General features: G+C 39.5%; 1 protein-coding gene across 2 annotated transcripts; it reads right to left on the bottom strand.

Moving 5' to 3' along the window:
* Nucleotides 1–135: 135 nt before the first annotated feature.
* Nucleotides 136–17,077, bottom strand: sh2b1 (SH2B adaptor protein 1). Of its 2 annotated transcripts, XM_057346773.1 has the most exons (10): nucleotides 16,738–17,077; nucleotides 12,245–14,317; nucleotides 11,987–12,088; nucleotides 11,795–11,886; nucleotides 11,617–11,702; nucleotides 11,228–11,380; nucleotides 10,709–10,920; nucleotides 6,205–6,379; nucleotides 5,010–5,100; nucleotides 2,087–2,234 (listed from the first exon to the last, which is right to left on the bottom strand). In XM_057346773.1, the coding sequence occupies exons 2-10, from the start codon at nucleotides 13,946–13,948 to the stop codon at nucleotides 2,213–2,215; spliced, it is 2,637 nt and encodes an 878-aa protein (XP_057202756.1). In that variant the 5' UTR covers nucleotides 13,949–14,317; nucleotides 16,738–17,077; the 3' UTR covers nucleotides 2,087–2,212. The 2 variants fall into 2 exon arrangements, with proteins under 2 accessions (XP_057202755.1, XP_057202756.1); XM_057346772.1 differs by lacking the exon at nucleotides 5,010–5,100 and having other exon boundaries at nucleotides 136–2,234.
* Nucleotides 17,078–19,206: the final 2,129 nt, after the last annotated feature.

The following is a 19,206-nucleotide window of genomic DNA, read 5'->3' as shown; positions in this document are numbered from 1 at the left end:
GTTTGTTTTTTTCTTTTCCCAAGCATATTGTTCTTGTAAAGGATGTCTTTGATTTTATATTGGAAGCAAAGAGCGAAGTATCTAGTCTAATAACCAAAAATGTAACTGGCCACGTTATCTCAAAGGTTTCCACTGAATCGCACATATATTTTTTTAAATGTACTTAAATCATCATGGGATTATGAGCACACAATGGATTTCTGGAAGTAAAGTTCTGTTTATGACCATACATGTCATCCATCCATCCATCCATCCATCCCAATTACACAAACACAACACAAACATTGTTTCAGTATAATTATATTATATCATATTATTATTATCATCATCATTAAATTCAATGTAGTACCTGAAACTAATTACACAGAGTGGGCAACAGTGTCCACCTTAACACACGGCCCCAGCACAGACAGAGAGATAAAGAAGAGAAGAGAGAAGGCACAATAATAGGTTTAAATAAAGAATAAAATGGAGCGAGAAGCGCACAAAGCAAACAAAGAGAACAAATCGTACTGAATGATCCGTGGGATTAAGAAAAGAACATCTGAAGAAGTTGAGACAGAAAAAGAGAAATGAATTAAAAAGGAGATTACAGATGGAGGCACTCAAATGAATGGCAGGTGCAGCAAAAGACTGAGGCAAAAAAAAAATGAAGAATGACTGGCACAAAACAAGAGGAAATGGCAAGTAACAACACGAAAAGGCACAGGAAGAAAGGGACTATTTTTTTCCTTTTTTAAAACGTTTTCCTGAAATCTGTGGAAAGCGAAGCAAAGTTGAAAGAGACCGCAGTGGGGGACAGGGTTAGATTAGAAATATAAAAAGGCACACACACAAAAAAAGAGAAAACAGATCTCGGAGAACAAATATTATGTGTCAATATAATAAACAACAAAAATAAAGGCATTTTGAAAATAAAATAATACTATTATTTGGACAATTATTAAATTTAAAATTATTATTAGCAGTTATTATTGTACTTGACAACAAAGTCCTCTTTTAAACAAAGAGCATTCTCTCTCCCTCCTCTGGACTCCACCTCAATGCAAATAAATGCACCTGTAGCACAGCAAGGCTGTGAAACTACAAGTAATGGGAAAATTAATGAAAGAGAGAGGGAGAGCAGAGGATTCGTCCTGGCTCTGTATGTTGTGCTCTCATTCATGGAGAGGAGCTGGGTAACAGATCAGGACTCTGAGGTAATAATGGAATCTATAGAGATGTTTAATATTTTCATTAACCTTAAGAAGTAATACTAGATTTAAAAAAATTGGGCTTTTGGCAAAGGCAATGCCTGCTATTCAACTGAAATTAACAGTAAGTATTTAGTTATTACTTTGTGACATTCTTAGTTTGTCAGTGGCAGAACACAAACAATGCTCCAGTATAATAAGAGTGCTGGTGGGTAACAATCTCTGAAGTAAAACTATCCACTCACCTGAGGAAAAAATAATAAAAACCATTCCTGTTGAATAAGTGTGATGGGCCGGGCAACACTAGACTAATGAATAAGAGAGTCCGACACAATGTAACAATCTGAATTTGCGATAAGGGACACACTTGTTCCTCCATTCGTGAAACAAGTATTTAAAAACACAACACCAGTGTGGTACCACCATAGGAACTGCAGTCTGAAGAACACTGGCGAAGCTCTCGTACCTTCCTATGCAGCAGCACCAGAGAAGGAACTGTCTTTAGTATTGACAAACACCGGAGAACAGATTAGTAAAAGCTGATTTTCACAATCCACCCTCAATTTACTTTAGTGTTTTACTCAAAGTTATTTAGTGTTTCAATGATGTACCGTCAATATCGTATATGCTTATATTTATGAATGTCTCACTCACATTCTCTCCATCTCTCTCTCTCTCTGTTCAATAGTGTTAATGACTCTGGAACACACTCTGTCAGCTCTTCGGGTAAAGGAAAAATACTGATTGTGAAAGGCTCTCCTCTTCATCTTCGTATCCAACCTTGTTCTGCTTAAAAGAAGGAGTACTGGTTGTCGATGGCTCTTGCCCTCCCTCCTTCCCTCTCCTCGCCCTCCACTCCTTCCAGTTGGAGGAGAGGTGGATCCCTATCGCGTTCTTCGCACTCCTCCGCCCCACTGCTGGCTCCACCTCCTCCCGTGGCCTCCGTTTCGCTCCCTCGGTCTTGCGGTGGGGTTGGGGGCGGAGGGCGTCCAGGAGGCAGAGGCGGTGGCTGGGGAGGACTACGGGGTCTGCTGGTCAAGTCTGAGAGGAAAACGGAGACAGAGAGGCAACAAGGAAAAGGAAGAGAGTCCAGTAGAGGAGGAAGAGAGAGGAATGAGGTGGAGAAAGCACACAGAATTAACTGTAAAATGTAAGTAGCAGTGTTCATTGTAAAATACAAACAGAAGAGACCACAGAAATAAAGCTGTGACACATGCTTGTAATGGAATCGGTCAACACATTGCGCAAAGACTGTTTACACCCTGCCTCCACTAAACAGGCGTAAAGTGTCATGGATTGAGAAATGTCTGCTCAGTCATCACACAGGGACTCACTGAAAATGAGACGCCCCTCACGTTTATATGGAGACAGAGCTAACTGTCCATAAAATGTGTGACATTTAAAAGACGTCTGTTTTATGACTGAGGCAGGCTATTGTGAGCGAATGTTCAATGAATGTATTACCCCGTGACACACATTTCAGGATGGATGTGTGCAACTGAAACCCAGCTGTGAATGAGGAAGTTAAGCAGACAGATGTGCACTGACGTGAACGGATGACCTGTCTCACCTACACAGGATTCTGTCTTCTTTTTCTGTCTTATTCCTTACATCCTGTTTCTCTTTTCAACTAAGTCAACATGAAATCTAAATCAATCCTATTTACTTGTATAAACATTCCTGGTCTTAGTATACAGGTGATGGTCATATAATTAGAATATCATCAAAAAGTTGATTTATTTCACTAATTCCATTCATAAAAAGGTGAAACTGACAACTAATGAAAACCCCAAATTCAGTATCTCAGAAAATTAGAATATTGTGAAAAGGTTCAATATTGAAGACACCTGGTGCCACACTCTAATCAGCTAATAAACTCAAAACACCTGCAAAGGCCTTTAAATGGTCTCTCAGTCTAGTTCTGTAGGCTACACAATCATGGGGAAGACTGCTGACTTGACAGTTGTCCAAAAGACGACCATTGACACCTTGCACAAGGAGGGCAAGACACAAAAGGTCATTGCAAAAGAGGCTGGCTGTTCACAGAGCTCTGTGTCCAAGCACATTAATAGAGAGGCGAAGGGAAGGAAAAGATGTGGTAGAAAAAAGTGTACAAGCAATAGGGATAACCGCACCCTGGAGAGGATTGTGAAACAAAACCCATTCAAAAATGTGGGGGAGATTCACAAAGAGTGGACTGCAGCTGGAGTCGGTGCTTCAAGAACCACTACGCACAGACGTATGCAAGACATGGGTTTCAGCTGTCGCAGTCCTTGTGTCAAGCCACTCTTCAACAACAGACAGCGTCAGAAGCGTCTCGCCTGGGCTAAAGACAAAAAGGACTGGACTGCTGCTGAGTGGTCCAAAGTTATGTTCTCTGATGAAAGTAAATGTTGCATTTCCTTTGGAAATCAGGGTCCCAGAGTCTGGAGGAAGAGAGCACAGGCACAGAATCCACGTTGCTTGAGGTCCAGTGTAAAGTTTCCACAGTCAGTGACGGTTTGGGGTGCCGTGTCATCTGCTGGTGTTGGTCCACTGTGTTTTCTGAGGTCCAAGGTCAACGCAGCCGTATACCAGGAAGTTTTAGAGCACTTCATGCCTCCTGCCGCTGACCAACTTTATGGAGATGCAGATTTCATTTTCCAACAGGACTTGGCACCTGCACACAGTGCCAAGGCTACCAGTACCTGGTTTAAGGACCATGGTATCCCTGTTCTTAATTGGCCAGCAAACTCGCCTGACCTTAACTTGTGAAGAGGAAGATGCGATATGCCAGACCCAACGATGCAGAAGAGCTGAAGGCCACTGTCAGAGCAACCTGGGCTCTCATAACGCCTGAGCAGTGCCACAGACTGATCGACTCCATGCCACGCCGCATTGCTGCAGTAATTCTGGCAAAAGGAGCCCCGACTAAGTATTGAGTGCTGTACATGCTCATACTTTTCATGTTCATACTTTTCAGTTGGCCAAGATTTCTAAAAATCCTTTCTTTGTATTGGTCTTAAGTAATATTCTAATTTTCTGAGATACTGAATTTGGGATTTTCATTAGTTGTCAGTTATAATCATCAAATTAAAAGAAATAAACATTTGAAATATATCAGTCTGTGTGTAATGAATGAATATAATATACAAGTTTCACTTTTTGAATGGAATTAGTGAAATAAATCAACTTTTTGATGATATTCTAATTATATGACCAGCACCTGTATACTGTATATATCAGTGCAGGTTATTTTTACTTGGCTTTGTTTCGGTATTTAAAGGGATATTTCACCTAAAAACAAAATTTCTGTCATCATTTACTCATCCACTGTAAATCAATATCTTTCTTTCTTCTGCAAAACACAAAAGAAGATAATGTTAAAATGGTTGGTAACCAAATTGGACCAACGTTTTTTTGTTTAGCAACATTCTTCAAAATAACTCTGTGTTCTGCAGAAGAAAGAAAGTCATTCAGGTTTGAAATGACAAGAGGGTGAGTAAATAATGACAGAATTTTCATTTTTGTGTGAACTACTCCTTTAACATGCACTTTCCACAGTCCAATCAATTCCCAATACACACTTTTCTTGTCATTGACTATCCTGTAGTTTTGAAAACAAAATGGGTTGCGAACATCGTTTAATATTATATATTTTAAATGAGCCACAAATTATTACCAAAAGGTTTTTTGCTTTTGTACCGTGCGCTTCTATATGTATGACCTTTGTCATGATTGGCTTTCTTCTGCAAACCAGCATTATTTTTATCACCACTACTTTCTGTCTCTCTCAGACCCTGTCTGTCTCTCTCAGTTGAATCTGGTCTCACTTACACACAGTCAGAGATGGGGGTTGATGGAGAGTCAGGGTGGCGCGTGGTGATGACATCACAGACTGTGGGGCGGCTGCCTGCCCTTTCCCGGCCTGCGAAGATGACCCAACGACAAACAACAACAGAAAAAGCCAATCAGAGCTTTGATATGCAGTATGGGGAAGGCCAGAGGCTGAAGCAGGACGGGAGGAAGGAAGGGGAGCAGAGGTATGAATTAGTGTGTGATGAAACAGAAATAAAGCAATGGTGATGAGAGGAAGAAAGAAATAGGATGTCAGGAAAAAGAATGGGAAATTAAACATGAGGTAGTGGGAGAGATAAATGTTAAGAATTAAGATGTTTTAACAATGTGAAAAAGAAAATGAGTCCGAAGAGATCCAGGGGTGTGAGGAAAGAGCCGTTTTGAAGATTTAGGGAGGGATTTGTAGGGGCCATACATCAGGAAGCACTCATGCACACATACAAATCAAAATTCACAGAAAAAATTGATATTGATAAAACTACAAAGCCATGCACAGGCAGGCAACAGCAGACTCTGGCAGCAGTGAGGGATGTGTGCGTGAATAGTCAGTGCAGACGCTTGCACAGTGTGACCTTTCAAAAGCATGCCATGACTAGTGACAGGAAGTGACCTCATACACAGGGTGAAGCCCACATTTAGTCATATCTCTGTGACAGGTGCGGACAACTCATGCGGTGGCCATGTTGATTTTGATAGGCACACATACACAAATACACATAATTCACTCCAGATTCATCCCACTTACATGACACACATACAAACAAGCTTTGTGTCAAAGTTCCAGGATTCAAATCAAGATGAGTAGTTTGACAAAACTAAAAGTTATCTTTTCTTCCAACCTTTTGTCCTTCTTGAAGGGCCACTAGGATCTCCCCAAAACAGCCGTTTAGATGCAAATCAACTTTAACATTTATGTCTCTGTTTATTTTAATCTAGCAAGTGTTGCGAAAACATGTGTGAAAGTATATTCTCCATTTTTTGAGAAAAGACCATTAGAAATAAAGAATCTTTATAATTCAGTCAATCAGTTGTTTTCAGGGAGATGTAAGTGGCACCTGCAGTCACCACTCACATGAGAACATTTTCAAATAACTGCCATCAAAAATAAGTGTTCCTCTACAGTTTTTCTCCGCTGTGAACTCTCACCCTCAGAGGTGAGCCCTTCGTTTCATACCTGGTTGCCGGACATTTGTAGCACCCACAAAGCTGATGAGGGTGACGTCAGAGGCCCCCCCAGATTCTAGGGGAATGGGGTGCACACGGAAATGCTCCAGCATGTCGAAAATGGACTGGAACCAAAGATGCTGCACACGACACTGTCCGTCCTCATTCAGGGAGAGACGTAAGTGCTGAGAAAACAATGTCAGAATAAAAGCAAAACAGAGTCGTGAGTAAATACAGCATGCATTAAATTGCTCTCCACTTCTGACTGTGTTCAGTCTCCTCATTTACACAAAGCAACCCCCTCCACATGCACACATACATCATACCAAAATGTTTATAGGTCAATACGCTCTTTTCACATGACGTCACGCATCTTCCGTTCTGCCGCGAAGCAGTGTATCATTACTTCCGCTAGCACTCCAGTTCATAAGGTGGCGATAATGGACCTATAAGCTGATTTGCCAACCGCCAGTAAAACTCAAGAAGTTACTTCCGCTAGCGCCTCAGAATGGAGTTTACCAAGTGGCTTGCACATCTGCCACAAATACGTCTAGGTGATGTACAACGTCTTGCAGACAAATTTTTGCTAACGACAAGATCAAAACTAGAGAAAGGATACAAATTCTTCGTTGAACAGTACCTGTTTGATTATGAAGGTAAGTGTTTTGTTTTCTTTTTGTGTTAGCGAAGGTGCTAGGATAAGTACTTGAATACGTGTTCTGTCAGTTTTTTTTCTCACTGTTGTTAAATTCCAGCACGACGGCAAAACGGAAGTTCTTCTTCGTCTTCTTCTTCTTCTTGTTTGTTGCAAGACGGATGTTATGATACACGGCTTTGCGAAAAGGCGGAAGTTAAGTGACGTCATTGTGAAAAGGGCATATTGACGTGACGCTCATTTTTTGTGTGTCTGTGGTTTAATACGCCCTTTTCACATGACGTCACGCATCTTTTGTTCTGCCGCGAAGCAGTGTATCGTTACTTCCGCTAGCACTCCAGTTCATAAGGTGGCGATAATGGACCTATAAGCTGGTTTGCCAACCGCCAGTAAAACCGGCATACAAAACTCACGAAGAAGAAGTTACTTCCGCTGGCGCCTCAGGATGGAGTTTACCATGTCCCTTGCACATCTGCCACAAATACGGCTAGATGATGTACAACGTCTTGCAGACAAATTTTCGCTATTGACAAGATCAAAGCTAGAGAAAGGAAACAAATTCTTCTTTGAACAGTACCTGTTTGATTACGAAGGTAAGTGTTTTGTTTTCTTTTTGTGTTAGCGAAGGTGCTAGGATAAGTACTTGAATACGTGTTCTGTCAGTTTTTTTTCCACTGTTGTTAAATTCCAGCGCGACGGCAAAACGTAAGTAGTTCTTCTTCTTGTTTGTTGCAAGACGGATGTTATGATACACTGCTTTGCGAAAAGGCTGAAGTTAAGTGACGTCATTGTGAAAAGGGCCTATTACATTTAAAAGGGTTAAAATGTCCAAATAAATTTGCTAATTACTTGCATACATTCTCTTTTCTGAGGACCAAGACTGATATTCTGGTTTTAATTCATGATGCTAACTGCTGCATGAACTGCTGTTAGAAACTCTTTTTAAAAAGTGAGATAATTTGACATGTATATATGTAATATTCCCATCAAGGCCATAGGTGTTTACATAGGTGTCCATTAATGGCTGTCAAATTTGATTTTAAATTGAAATCTCAAATAGTGTAAGCGATTACACCATTGGACTTCTATAACAAACCTTTATGTTCGGGGCCAATTTAGTCAAATATCACTAATTTATGACGCTAATTAAAGATGTAAAATAAACTAAAATACTATTTGGAACTATTTTCAAGGGCTCCAGACTGCGACTAACAGTTTTCGAGACACTACTATCTCGAAGTACTATCTACTTTAATGGGGGAAGGCAGATATTTTTTAAATCGCTGGCAAAAATCACAATTAAACAGCATATGTCCTATCAATAATTAAACCTGACATGAACTGTACCATAACTTGGGTTTGCTAAACTTAAATTGCGCTAAAAATCCCCCTTTTCGAGATCGCTTCATCTACTGTGCATGTGCACAACCTGGCAAGTGCCTCACGAGAGCCCCGCCCCAGAGAATCGTCAGTCAATACTGATTGACGATTGGCTCGTATCACTGGAGGGTGGACTTCCTTCGCTAGAGCGGCAATATTGAGCGTTGCATTCCTCCCCATTAATTGTAATGGCAGTTCTGCATCTTGTTAATATTAATATCTTTGCCGTGACCTACCCGCAATTAATCAGAATGTTATTTTTTGTTACTTGAACCACCTGCCCACGGATATAACTGCGGCATCACTAGACAACACAAGTCACTCTTTAGCTAGCAGATAAATTCTAGCTATTTGTGCTAATCTTTTGTCCTATGACTTTCAGTGAATGATATCTGATAGTAGATTTTACTAGATAATTTACCTTAAAGCACTTTAAGCACAAAAGCAGTTTCTTTACTTTCTTTGCTTAAATCAAAGTACCGCGAGAGTGATTGGAAAAGGTTGCTTTTGAAACACTCTCGCGACACGTTAATGTCATACGCCGATCGGTCTGCATGCGAAGCCTCGGAACAAGTCAAACACACTTAATAACAGACAGGTCTGACTCGAAATCAAAACTTCTAATTGAGCTAGTGGGTGGGTTACCCGCGCTTTGACGCTCATCCAGATGCGCTACGATTGTCCGTTCATTTCTGCTAGCATTTACAGGAACAACATTTTTTTAGAGTGTATAGCGTTAAAAGCAAACTGCATAGTATGTTTTATAGACAAATGACAGGTGTACATCTACATCTCTCAGACAAAAAGATGATTAAACTGATTTCCCTGGAAACAGTCAGGTATGCATGTAGAATCACTTTAAATCTAGCAATGAATGTCTATCCGTTTTTCTATCCGTTACAGCACATTAATAACTTCTACATTTTTAAAGGTATTAAAGGCACAGTATACTTAAATATGCCTTAAAATATTATCTTCTTAAATATTTTGTCATCATTTACTCACCCTCAAGATTGATCCAAACCTGTATAAATTTCTAGAGATTCTAAAGATTTCTAAAGATATTTGGAAGAATGTCAGATCTCATTCCTCATTGACTCCCATTGTATTTATTTTCCCTACTATGGCAGTAAAGGGAAATGAGATGTGAAGTATCCTTTAATGGAATGAAAGATCACCAAAGTCTAGAACAGGGTTCTTTACTGTTAAAATAAAATTAATTTTAATAATTTTTTTATATTTGTGTTCTGCTTGCATTTGCTGTGCCACAAGCGGTTTAGCTCAAATTATTATTGATAGCTCAAAAGTATCAAAATTTTCCCCACCGACTGGTGAAGTTATTGTAGGCAAGAATAAAATGAATAAAAAGTAATAAAAGTATTTTAAAATACAAAATACAGTCTCTCAAAATATTTAATTACAAATTACATTTGACTTTTTGTGTTAAGGAAAATACAAATGACAAAATACTCAAAAGTAATTAAATACGTATTTCAAATACATTTAATTAAAATACTGCCCATCTTTGGCTACAGCATACCTGTCAACACTCCCGTTTTTCACGGGAGTCTCCCGTTTTTCACACCCATCTGTGCATTGTTTAGCTGAGTGCATAGTTTAAGTGCATAGTGTATAGTATGTCATTTGGGACACAGCTATAGATACTCAACCCCATGTGACGCGGTCTACAGACGCACACTCGCAAGTACTCCAAGTGCGCAGTCCTCAAAATCAGTTCATACACAGTAAAACACCTTTTATACAGACACGCAGTTTACAGAGTTCTCGTTAGCCGGCTGTAAAAGCGCTGTTATTCAGAGAAACCTCACAGCTCGAGCTTGTCTAACGCAGCTTTTCTTACTATTTCACTGTATATGATTAAATAATTTTACAATTAAATATACATCTAAGCGTAATTATGATGAAACATACATTTTGTCATTTTGTTTTGAAGCATCTAATGTAGTGTATTAATATGGTTTTTAGCCATTTTTACATGATTTGACCAAGATTATTAAGAAATTAAAGTTGTTTTCAGCATATGTCCCAATAAATGTTGCAAAAACACATTAAATTTTATATTTACAGATAACTAATATATTTAAAAATAAATTATTCACTTTTATGAATACGTTTACATTCCATCTAGGTGGATAAAATGTTTAATATTTCTCATTCTTTGCCAGTTACACAATTTGACATTTTCAGGAACCTTCAGTCTTAACTTTTATAAGAAATGGTGCAAATGTTATTTGTAATTACAAAAAAATCTATATAAATGCACTAATTACATTAAAAAATATCTGATACATACTTTTGAAACCAGTTTTTAAACGATTTTTAATTTTCTCACCTTACCAACCCTGTTTTGTCACTGACCCTTATATACCAATATCAGTGAAAGTTTGGATAGCAATTGCGACAATACATCTTTATATAAAAAGTATAAAAACTTATCGGACAGATTGCACTTTTTTACCTTTGCCTTGCCCTGGAAGTTGAAGGTGAGAACGTATTCTCCACGGCGTGTCTCACTTTGCCGGACGAGGAACACCCCATGGCTGGCCATGCCACCCGACAGCACCAGCTGGGCCGCCTTAAGACGGGAGAGTGTGCCATGGAACCACTGACACTCGCTCAGAGGATGTTCTACAGTCTCCGACACAGAACCTTCTGAGAACAGGAATGACCCTGTGGGGCACAGAAGCAATGTGAGTGAATGTGATTTGGTTTCTGTAGCTCAAATGGTAAAGCATTAAATAGGTTTCAAGTCAACACACAAACTGAAGTTTTTTGGATACACTGCAAATCATTTTGGACTAAAGCATCTGAAATGCAGAAAATGTACATTTTAAATAAATATATTTTCTTATAAATTCTTTCATTATTTATCCACCCTCATGTAATTTCATGTAACTATGACTTTATCTATATGCACTTAAATTCGAAGTGTCCATTAAAACTCATTCATTGTTAATGGTTTAATGCAGCATAATACCTGTTGCATCAGGAGTTTCAGCAAAAGGCGTGCCGAGACCTGCTCCGCCCCCACCAAGTAATCGATTGTCCGATTCATCAAGTGGGGCACGTGGTGGTAACTCAGGAGGTAGAGGCTCCAGTTGGGGAGAACCCCCGACTCCACCATAGCACACTGGATTAAAAACACAAACACCTGATCAATTCTCTCGTGTATATATATTCAATACACACATTTGTTTTGTGAACGATCATTTCAGCTTCCTCATTGCTATTTTTAAACCACTTTTAACTAGACTCATTCAAAGATGGGAAAACACATGTAGATGGGTGCAAGCACATGCCCCATTACACATGCTGTCCTGAATGCAGTTAACCACAGCTTGATGACATCATCCCCACACCACTTACCTTGAGACAGACGGTCGCTGAAATCCGGCGTTCCGCTGAGGTCAGTGAGAGCACTGCCACAAACTCCCTCGACATCCTCTTGCTCACTAATGGGAAGGGTCAATAAGCACATTTGACGGGTTCCTGCTGAGTTTATTATATAATTATGTGGTTTCACTATTTAATAACCAAGTTCTACCTCAGACAAATGGCATTTCTGATGTCGCTGAGCCAAGCTCTCATCTGAACTGCATCTCTGGTCTCGATCACGTACTGCACCTGCCCTTCTAACTGCAAGAAAAAAAAAAACAAGATCAAATGTGTGGTTTAATGGATGCAATGTGGTCTCATTTACACTATAAGGACTAAAAACAGAGGAACTTGGTCATACTCGCAGAAGGAAGGTATTCTCTTTGTCTGGCACCTCTATGGCTGTAGTGCTTCTAACATCAACAATGGAGCAGCATGGGATAGTCAATCTGGGCTTGGAGGACTACAAACAAGAAAAAAAATCATAAAGTCAAGTCAAGATCTAATCAAGTCTGTAGAGCTTAATATATATATTTACTGTCACTAAAACAAAATCACCAAAGTATACTGAACATGAGTTTTTCGGAAACGTGACATTTTTGGAATTTAATTCCCTCACCTTAGGTGGGATGTAAAACTCCAGGAAATATTCCAGCCCTCCATCCCCTCTGTCCTTATCTCGCTCTTTCAGAACTAGGCGACACTTGTGCCAACGGGCCCCCCGTCCACCAACAGCTCCCCCCATGGCTGAAGGATGCACTGATGCAGAGTTGCTGTTGTCCGTACCGTGGTGCAGCAGTCCAAACGAGAACCCAGGGAATCCAAGAGAGCTAGAAAACTCATCCGAAGATGAGCACACGGTCACTCCTCCCTCCCGGACCAGCCTGCCCATTTTCCTAGGGGCACCAGCGCTGCTGGGGGGCAAAGCAGAGGGAGATATGGCCGAGGTGGGTGGAGCAGCTGTGGACAGAGTGGGTGGCGGTGACCGAGACAGTCGCAACTTCTCCAACCGGTGACTCCATTTCTCCTTCTCCCCATCTCCGTTACTCCTCCGCCAATCACGGGCCTCAGAAAAGGAGAGTGAAGTTGCGCTGCTGGATGATGATGGAGGCAACGATGATGATGAAGAGTGGGGCAGGGAAAGAGGGAGGGACAGAGAGACAGGAAGAGAAGAGGGAACAGCCTGGGAGCTGGAGTTCCTCTTGCCATCTTGCAGGCCTGTAGTGTAGCTGTAACTGGAAGGAAGAGGGGCGGAGTTACCCGAAGTGCAGTTCTGAGGGGAGTCGCTGGAGGAACTGCGCCAGTGTAAGATGCCTCGCACGCTCCCCCTGACACTGCGACCCACGCTGCGTAGAGAAAAGCGCTTTTTTAGTTTGTTTTTGGAGTGACCCCCCATGGGGGTACCATTGCCTTTTGACCCAGAGCTTGCTGGTGTGCCAGAGGGGTTGGGGCATGTTGGAGTCTGGTTGAGATCAGCTCTTTCTGAGGTATCCTCACCTTCTGCCTCATTGTCCTTCCCTACAGCATCTGCATCCAGCTCCTCTCCAGTTACAGGCCCCATCCAGCTGTCCTCTTCTTCTTCCAGGTCCTTGTAGCCAGATGGATTGTGAGGATACTGTTTAACTGTGAGTCCTCTCTCCTCCCTCCGCCCATTATTGCCGCCCATTGAGGACGAGCATGAAGATGAGGAGGAAGGGGGGAGAATTTGTGTATGGGCATACGAGTCCTGAAATGCTGCAGGGTTCTGAAATCTTTCCGCACCGCGGCTTTCCTCCTGTCCATGTTGGGGCAAAAGAGGTTTGGGCGGGGCCCGCATGTGAGTGGACGGGCAGGGGGTAGTGATCTCTGGTGGCAGCAAGGACGGGGATGTTGCATCCTCTTCCAGCGATGTAACATCTGACTGGGCGACCCAGTTTCCTGTTCCTTCCCTGCCAACGCCAGTCCCCTCGAGTTCACTCTCGAAATGTCGAACAAATCTGTCAGTGAAGCGGCGACAGAAAGCAGCAGCAGAATCAGGGGAGTAATGCGGGTTCTCCTGCAAGAAGGCCCGAAAATGACGGGCGAAGTCACCGGCGGCTACCCGTGCGTGGAGCTCACAGAACTCGGTCCAGCTAAGACAGGGAGATGGAGATGGTGTGGGCGTGTCAGATAATGATGACAAGGGCTGACCAGCAGGAGTCGGAGGAGGCAGTGGCGGGGGTCTTGTGGAGAGGGGCAACAGTGATGGGGATGGAGGAGACGGGGAGGGAGATGGGGAGGGTGGGAGAGGAGACGAATTAGCCGCAGCCCGGGGACTGGGCGGAGTTAAGAGGGAGCCATTCATGACTGACAAACAGATTGATCAATTTAAGACCAACTGATCATCAAGGATGTTGGATCAAGCGATCGCTGCGATCTATGTGGGCATGGGGGATGTAGGCTCTGTTCATCGGGCTATAATTTTACAACAGACGTGAATATTGAATACTTGACCTAAAAATGACTGATAACTGTCTTCCCCCATTTAAAAAAATGATCTTTTTTGTCATTCACCAGTTTGATGTTCTAAAATAATTTACATTCTACACATAACAATGTGTAAATGTATGTACAAGTGGCTGTGCGCAAAAACAAATGTCAGGAGCACCAGGTCCTCAGGTGTTTTTTAAGGTTCTGCAAGGATCCTGAGGTACAGATTTGTGACCTAAAATGACTGATAAATACAGAAAAATAATATTAGAATTTGTGTTATAATAAATTATTTACAGTCTACACATTTAACACACAAAATTATTCTACATGAACATGTATATATATACAAGTATACATGCATATATATATATACAGTATATATATATATATATGCAGGGCTCGACATTAATGCATGTCCGCTTGTCCGGGACAAGTGAATGTTTTGTATGGGCAAGTGAGAGATAACTTTACTTGCCCGACTGGACAAGTAACTTGAAAAAAATAACAACAGTGCGACATATATGTAGAATAATAAGAATATGTGCATTAGACAGAGCTGTGTAGTGCGTTTGTCGTGGTGGTGCTTGTTGTGTGTGACAATAATCAATGGCGCATCGCACCGAGTCCATGTAACTACATGCGGAATCCTGTTATTTAAATGTCATATGGCTGTTCTGCGTGTCTGAATGAATTACGTGCACAGTTTAACATACAACACGAGTGATGGTCGAGAATTTGTCTGCGTCTGCACTGTATGAGGATATGAACACATGAACTTCATCTCCTGTCAGAGTTGCTTTGAGAGTTTATTTTACGAGCGTTTTACTGTTTGAGTGAAGCTATCTGCAAACAAGCGTCTTCCCGAAGACCCGTCAAAATAAAAGTCCCGTTAAATTGAACACTCAGACAAAAAACACTGTGGTGTACTATAGTATTTGCTTTTGAAAATTGTAGTGCCCTTGTAGTGAATTGATAAACACTGCATACTATAGTAAAGTTCAAAAACACTATAGTATCTAAGAATTTTACTGCAGTTTACTATAGTATACTACAGTAATTTATGTGGACAAATATACCACTGTTGTATAGTTAAAAAGGAAAAATACACAACTGAGAAATATTCAAACAAATTTAGGTAATCTAAAAATGACACGGCACAAATTTATTCATCTGTATGAAACATTAATGTCTTTTGTCAGTTACCTGTCTATTCATGATGAACTGCACTTGCATATTTTTTTTTAATGATGATAACAGACGATTTATACTCCTACAGTTTGGCCTGAGCTACCAAACTTTAAACCTTTCTAGCACCAGTGCTATGTGTAAAAAAAGTTAACCTACAGCCTTAACACTAATAATAATTACTGCTTGCCTTTGTTTTATAGCAGTCACAGAGAGTAGGCCTATAACCAAATTCAGGCGGCCAAAGCGGACACTAGTTAAAATGCTTAGAAGCAAACTTTACCAATCTAGATCCGGAACAATTATATTAAGAATTCAAATGAAATATCTTTTTTTTTTATCGTTGGACAAGTAATTTTTGTACTCGGACAAGTGAATGACAAGTTTACTTGTCCGAAGGACAACCACATGACAATACTTAATGTCAAGCCCTGATATATATATATACACACACACATGTGTGATCAGGGATCTACAATAAAGGAATAGTTCACTCAATTTTTCAATCCTTTATACGCCCTTATGTTTCCAAACTCCTATGACTCGAACGCAAAAGATATTTTGAAGAATGTTGGTCACCAACAACATTGACCCTTATTGTATGGATACAAAACCACTAAAACATTTCTCAATACATTTTGTGTCCCACAGATTAAAGATTCGTTTACATGATTTTAACTTCATGATGGTGAGTAAATGATGACCATTTTTTTTAGCTGAACTATCACTTAATTTACATGCAATAATGTTATATTAAGTTTCAAAGGCATCACATACTTTCGAAAAATATATAAAATGTCCGCATTTCTATTCTAGATTTTGCAAAGAGTTTAGAATTGCATTTTAACGTTTTATAGTGTAACGTTACATAGACAAATAAACTATAGGTATAATCACCGTGTTTGTTTCGCACTGGTAAAAGTGCTGGTGATGAACGCGTGTTTTGGTTGAACTACAATGTGTTGCGAGACTCAATCTTGCACCTGATTTCAGAAGAACGTGCTTGTCATAACAGAGCTATCTACGCCACACAATTGGCGAGTATGAAGCATTTGAACGCGAACCAAACCATATAGAACACAAAACTGAGTCGGTGTACATAAACCGAATACGCAGAAATGATGCTCATAAGCCTCGGTAATAACGAACCATCTTCAGGCTAGTGTATAACTCGAGGCCGATGCTGCTAGCTGCGTAACAATGAGTAGAAAAGCACCACAGACCTCGATGTCTGTCTTATCATTTGCTTTTACTACATGACCGTGAGATTCGAGGAATACTACAAAGCATAGCAACACAAGTCAACATAGCTAGCTGTCTGGTTGTTAAGTTTAATTGTCATTTGCGCTCACGCTCATAATGTCAACACACCGAGCTAACTCAAGCTAACTTAGCTTGTAAACGTAACCTCATAAAAACGTTGGCCAGTTTGCTAACAAGCATGTGCAAAAGAAATAAAATGATAAATTAACTCACCTTTTGCACGTAAACACGCGATTTGTGTTAAAACCAAATAAGTTGAGGTACAAAGGGATTTTTGAATAGCCCGTGGTGCTAACTAGCTAGCCCAGCTCTGCTCATAAATTAACGTTACCAAGTTTGAGCAGCTGGTCAGCTAGCAGGCTGTATTGCTAAGCAGACAGTGTGTCTGCCAATGTTAACACTAATATTCATTCCTCTCCGGATAAGCTGTCCCTTGTTGATGCTAAACTTATTGATTTATTATTTGATCTCTACTTATGCATGAGGATTTTGCAATTGGTCTTGTTGCAGGTATATGAATATTTCTCTGCCTGCTGTCCCAATCAGTCTCTCGCGATATAGTGGGAGAGGGAGTTGGTTGGGGGACAGGGAGAGTGGTAGAACGGGGATTTTCAATAGTAGAAAAAAGATTAGGAGGAAAAGGGCCATAAATATTTTAAACAAGTTGTTATAAAGATTTATGGAGGAAGATAAAGCATATTTGATTGTCTAATGTCCCAAGCTTGATTGGCAATTTTTTTAAATGACCTTGTAAAGTGTTAAATAGTGTAATACGTTTTGTATTAACTTTTCTACAGAATATTTTGGAGAACCAAATTGTTTTAAGATGATACATTTGGTTTTCTTTCAATCTTCTCTTATTGTGCTGCTGTGACCATTTTTTTCTATGGTGTTCAAATTCTCCATTCATTTTCTGTAAATCAGAGCGTGTGTATCTGTGTACCCATGGAAATTTCACAGGGCAATGCCAATAGAACATTCTGTTTATTTTTGTTTACATCAAAGGGGTAAGGAATTTGTGCTCCAATGTGCAATAAAACTCAAATAAACATTCGTTAGATTTAAGTATGGTGCCTAGGCATTTAGAAGACTTTCTTGCAGTAAACATTCGAGTCTCAAAGAGAACAGTTGCAAAAAAAAACGTCTATCCCACAAAAATGATATTAAAAAGGATTTTTCTTCCTATATAATACACTAGATGAGCGAAGCTCTGAGAATTCAGTCATGTTAATGAGTTGTACATTTAATAAAGAACAAATAATGGCACTACTGTAGCAAGATACTGTACATTTGTAAATTATTTACAGATATAAATGCAAATGTTTTAAAATGTGATTTTATAACCCTTATTTGTAGACTGAATTCACATAATTTACGTATACCTTTTTGTTGTCTTTGAAGTTATTTTTGTTCATGCATCATCATCATTCTTGATCATTTTGGAAACCCACAAATACATTTAACTGCTTTTAAGTACTGTTTCTGCATGCATGCGTGCAAACCAGTGTTGGGCAAGTTACTCTGAAAAAGTAATTAATTACTAGTTACTACATATTCAATAGTGTAATTAGATTACTGTAGAAATTACTCTCTCCAAAAAGTATTTAATTACTTATTACTAATTACTTTCTATATCCTATATCAACTTTGAGTTAAGTGATTCAAGGATAGACAAGAAACGGCTCATTCAAATAAATAATATAAAACTACATAAAGTAGTATTATTAACTGACAAAGTATTACAAATGTGAGAATTATACACTAAAGCACGGATTTTACAGTTAAACTTTGATTTTTTATGTCAATTCCACTATTGCACACATGTATTACACAAAGTATTTAGTTTAATTTCATCATTCATATAAAATTAAAATTACAAAAAAAGTTAGAGTAATCCCTTACTTTACTTTTTCAAGGAAAAGTACTTAAATTATAGTAACTAATTACTTAGTAACTAAACCCAACACTGGTGCAAACACATATTGTTTGTAATCACCAGAGATACAGAAAGATCCAGATATACCCAGAATGGTCAAGAACAAAGCAGGAACTATGCAGCAACTGCCAAAAACGTTTAACAGAAGAGAACAGCTGCTTTAAAGCTTGATTTTCCAGCTAATTTATCAATCCATTAATGTTTACTTTAAAACAGAAATGATAGAAACATGGTATAAATATTCCTTTTTACGAATACAACACCCTGAGGGTTATGCCAGATTTTATTGTTTTTTATTTAGCCTAGTTAAATGGTACTGTAAAAACAACAGATATTGAGACACTGAGGTCCTTCATTCCCAGTATTTAGATTGTTTAGCATTTGTGACTATAGTTTGACATGCTTAGTGTTTCAAAATCATTGTCAGTCTTTAAATTATAAAACTAATATGTAAATTCTCAGAATTTTTTCTTTTAAATAGGAAAATGTCCAATACAAGTTAAGTTGTGTGCAAACATACTTTGGACCAACCACAGTTATGAAAAGAAACTAGAAAAACGTTTTTATCACGTTTTGGATATACAGTTTTCTTACAGACAGGTGTATGTAACAAGAAACTCGATTGTCACCTTTTCACTTGCATATAGTGCCCTCTATTGACAAATGCTTGGAAAATTATGTTCAGCAAGCGTCTTAAGAATTAAGAGTTAAGAATAATGACAAACTGGCATTAGGTGGTACCAATT

The sequence above is a fragment of the Triplophysa rosa genome, linkage group LG11 (assembly GCF_024868665.1).
Source record: "Triplophysa rosa linkage group LG11, Trosa_1v2, whole genome shotgun sequence".
Lineage (NCBI taxonomy): Eukaryota > Metazoa > Chordata > Actinopteri > Cypriniformes > Nemacheilidae > Triplophysa > Triplophysa rosa.
Note: the sequence above shows the minus strand (reverse complement) of the source record. Positions and strands in the feature narration are given on the sequence as shown.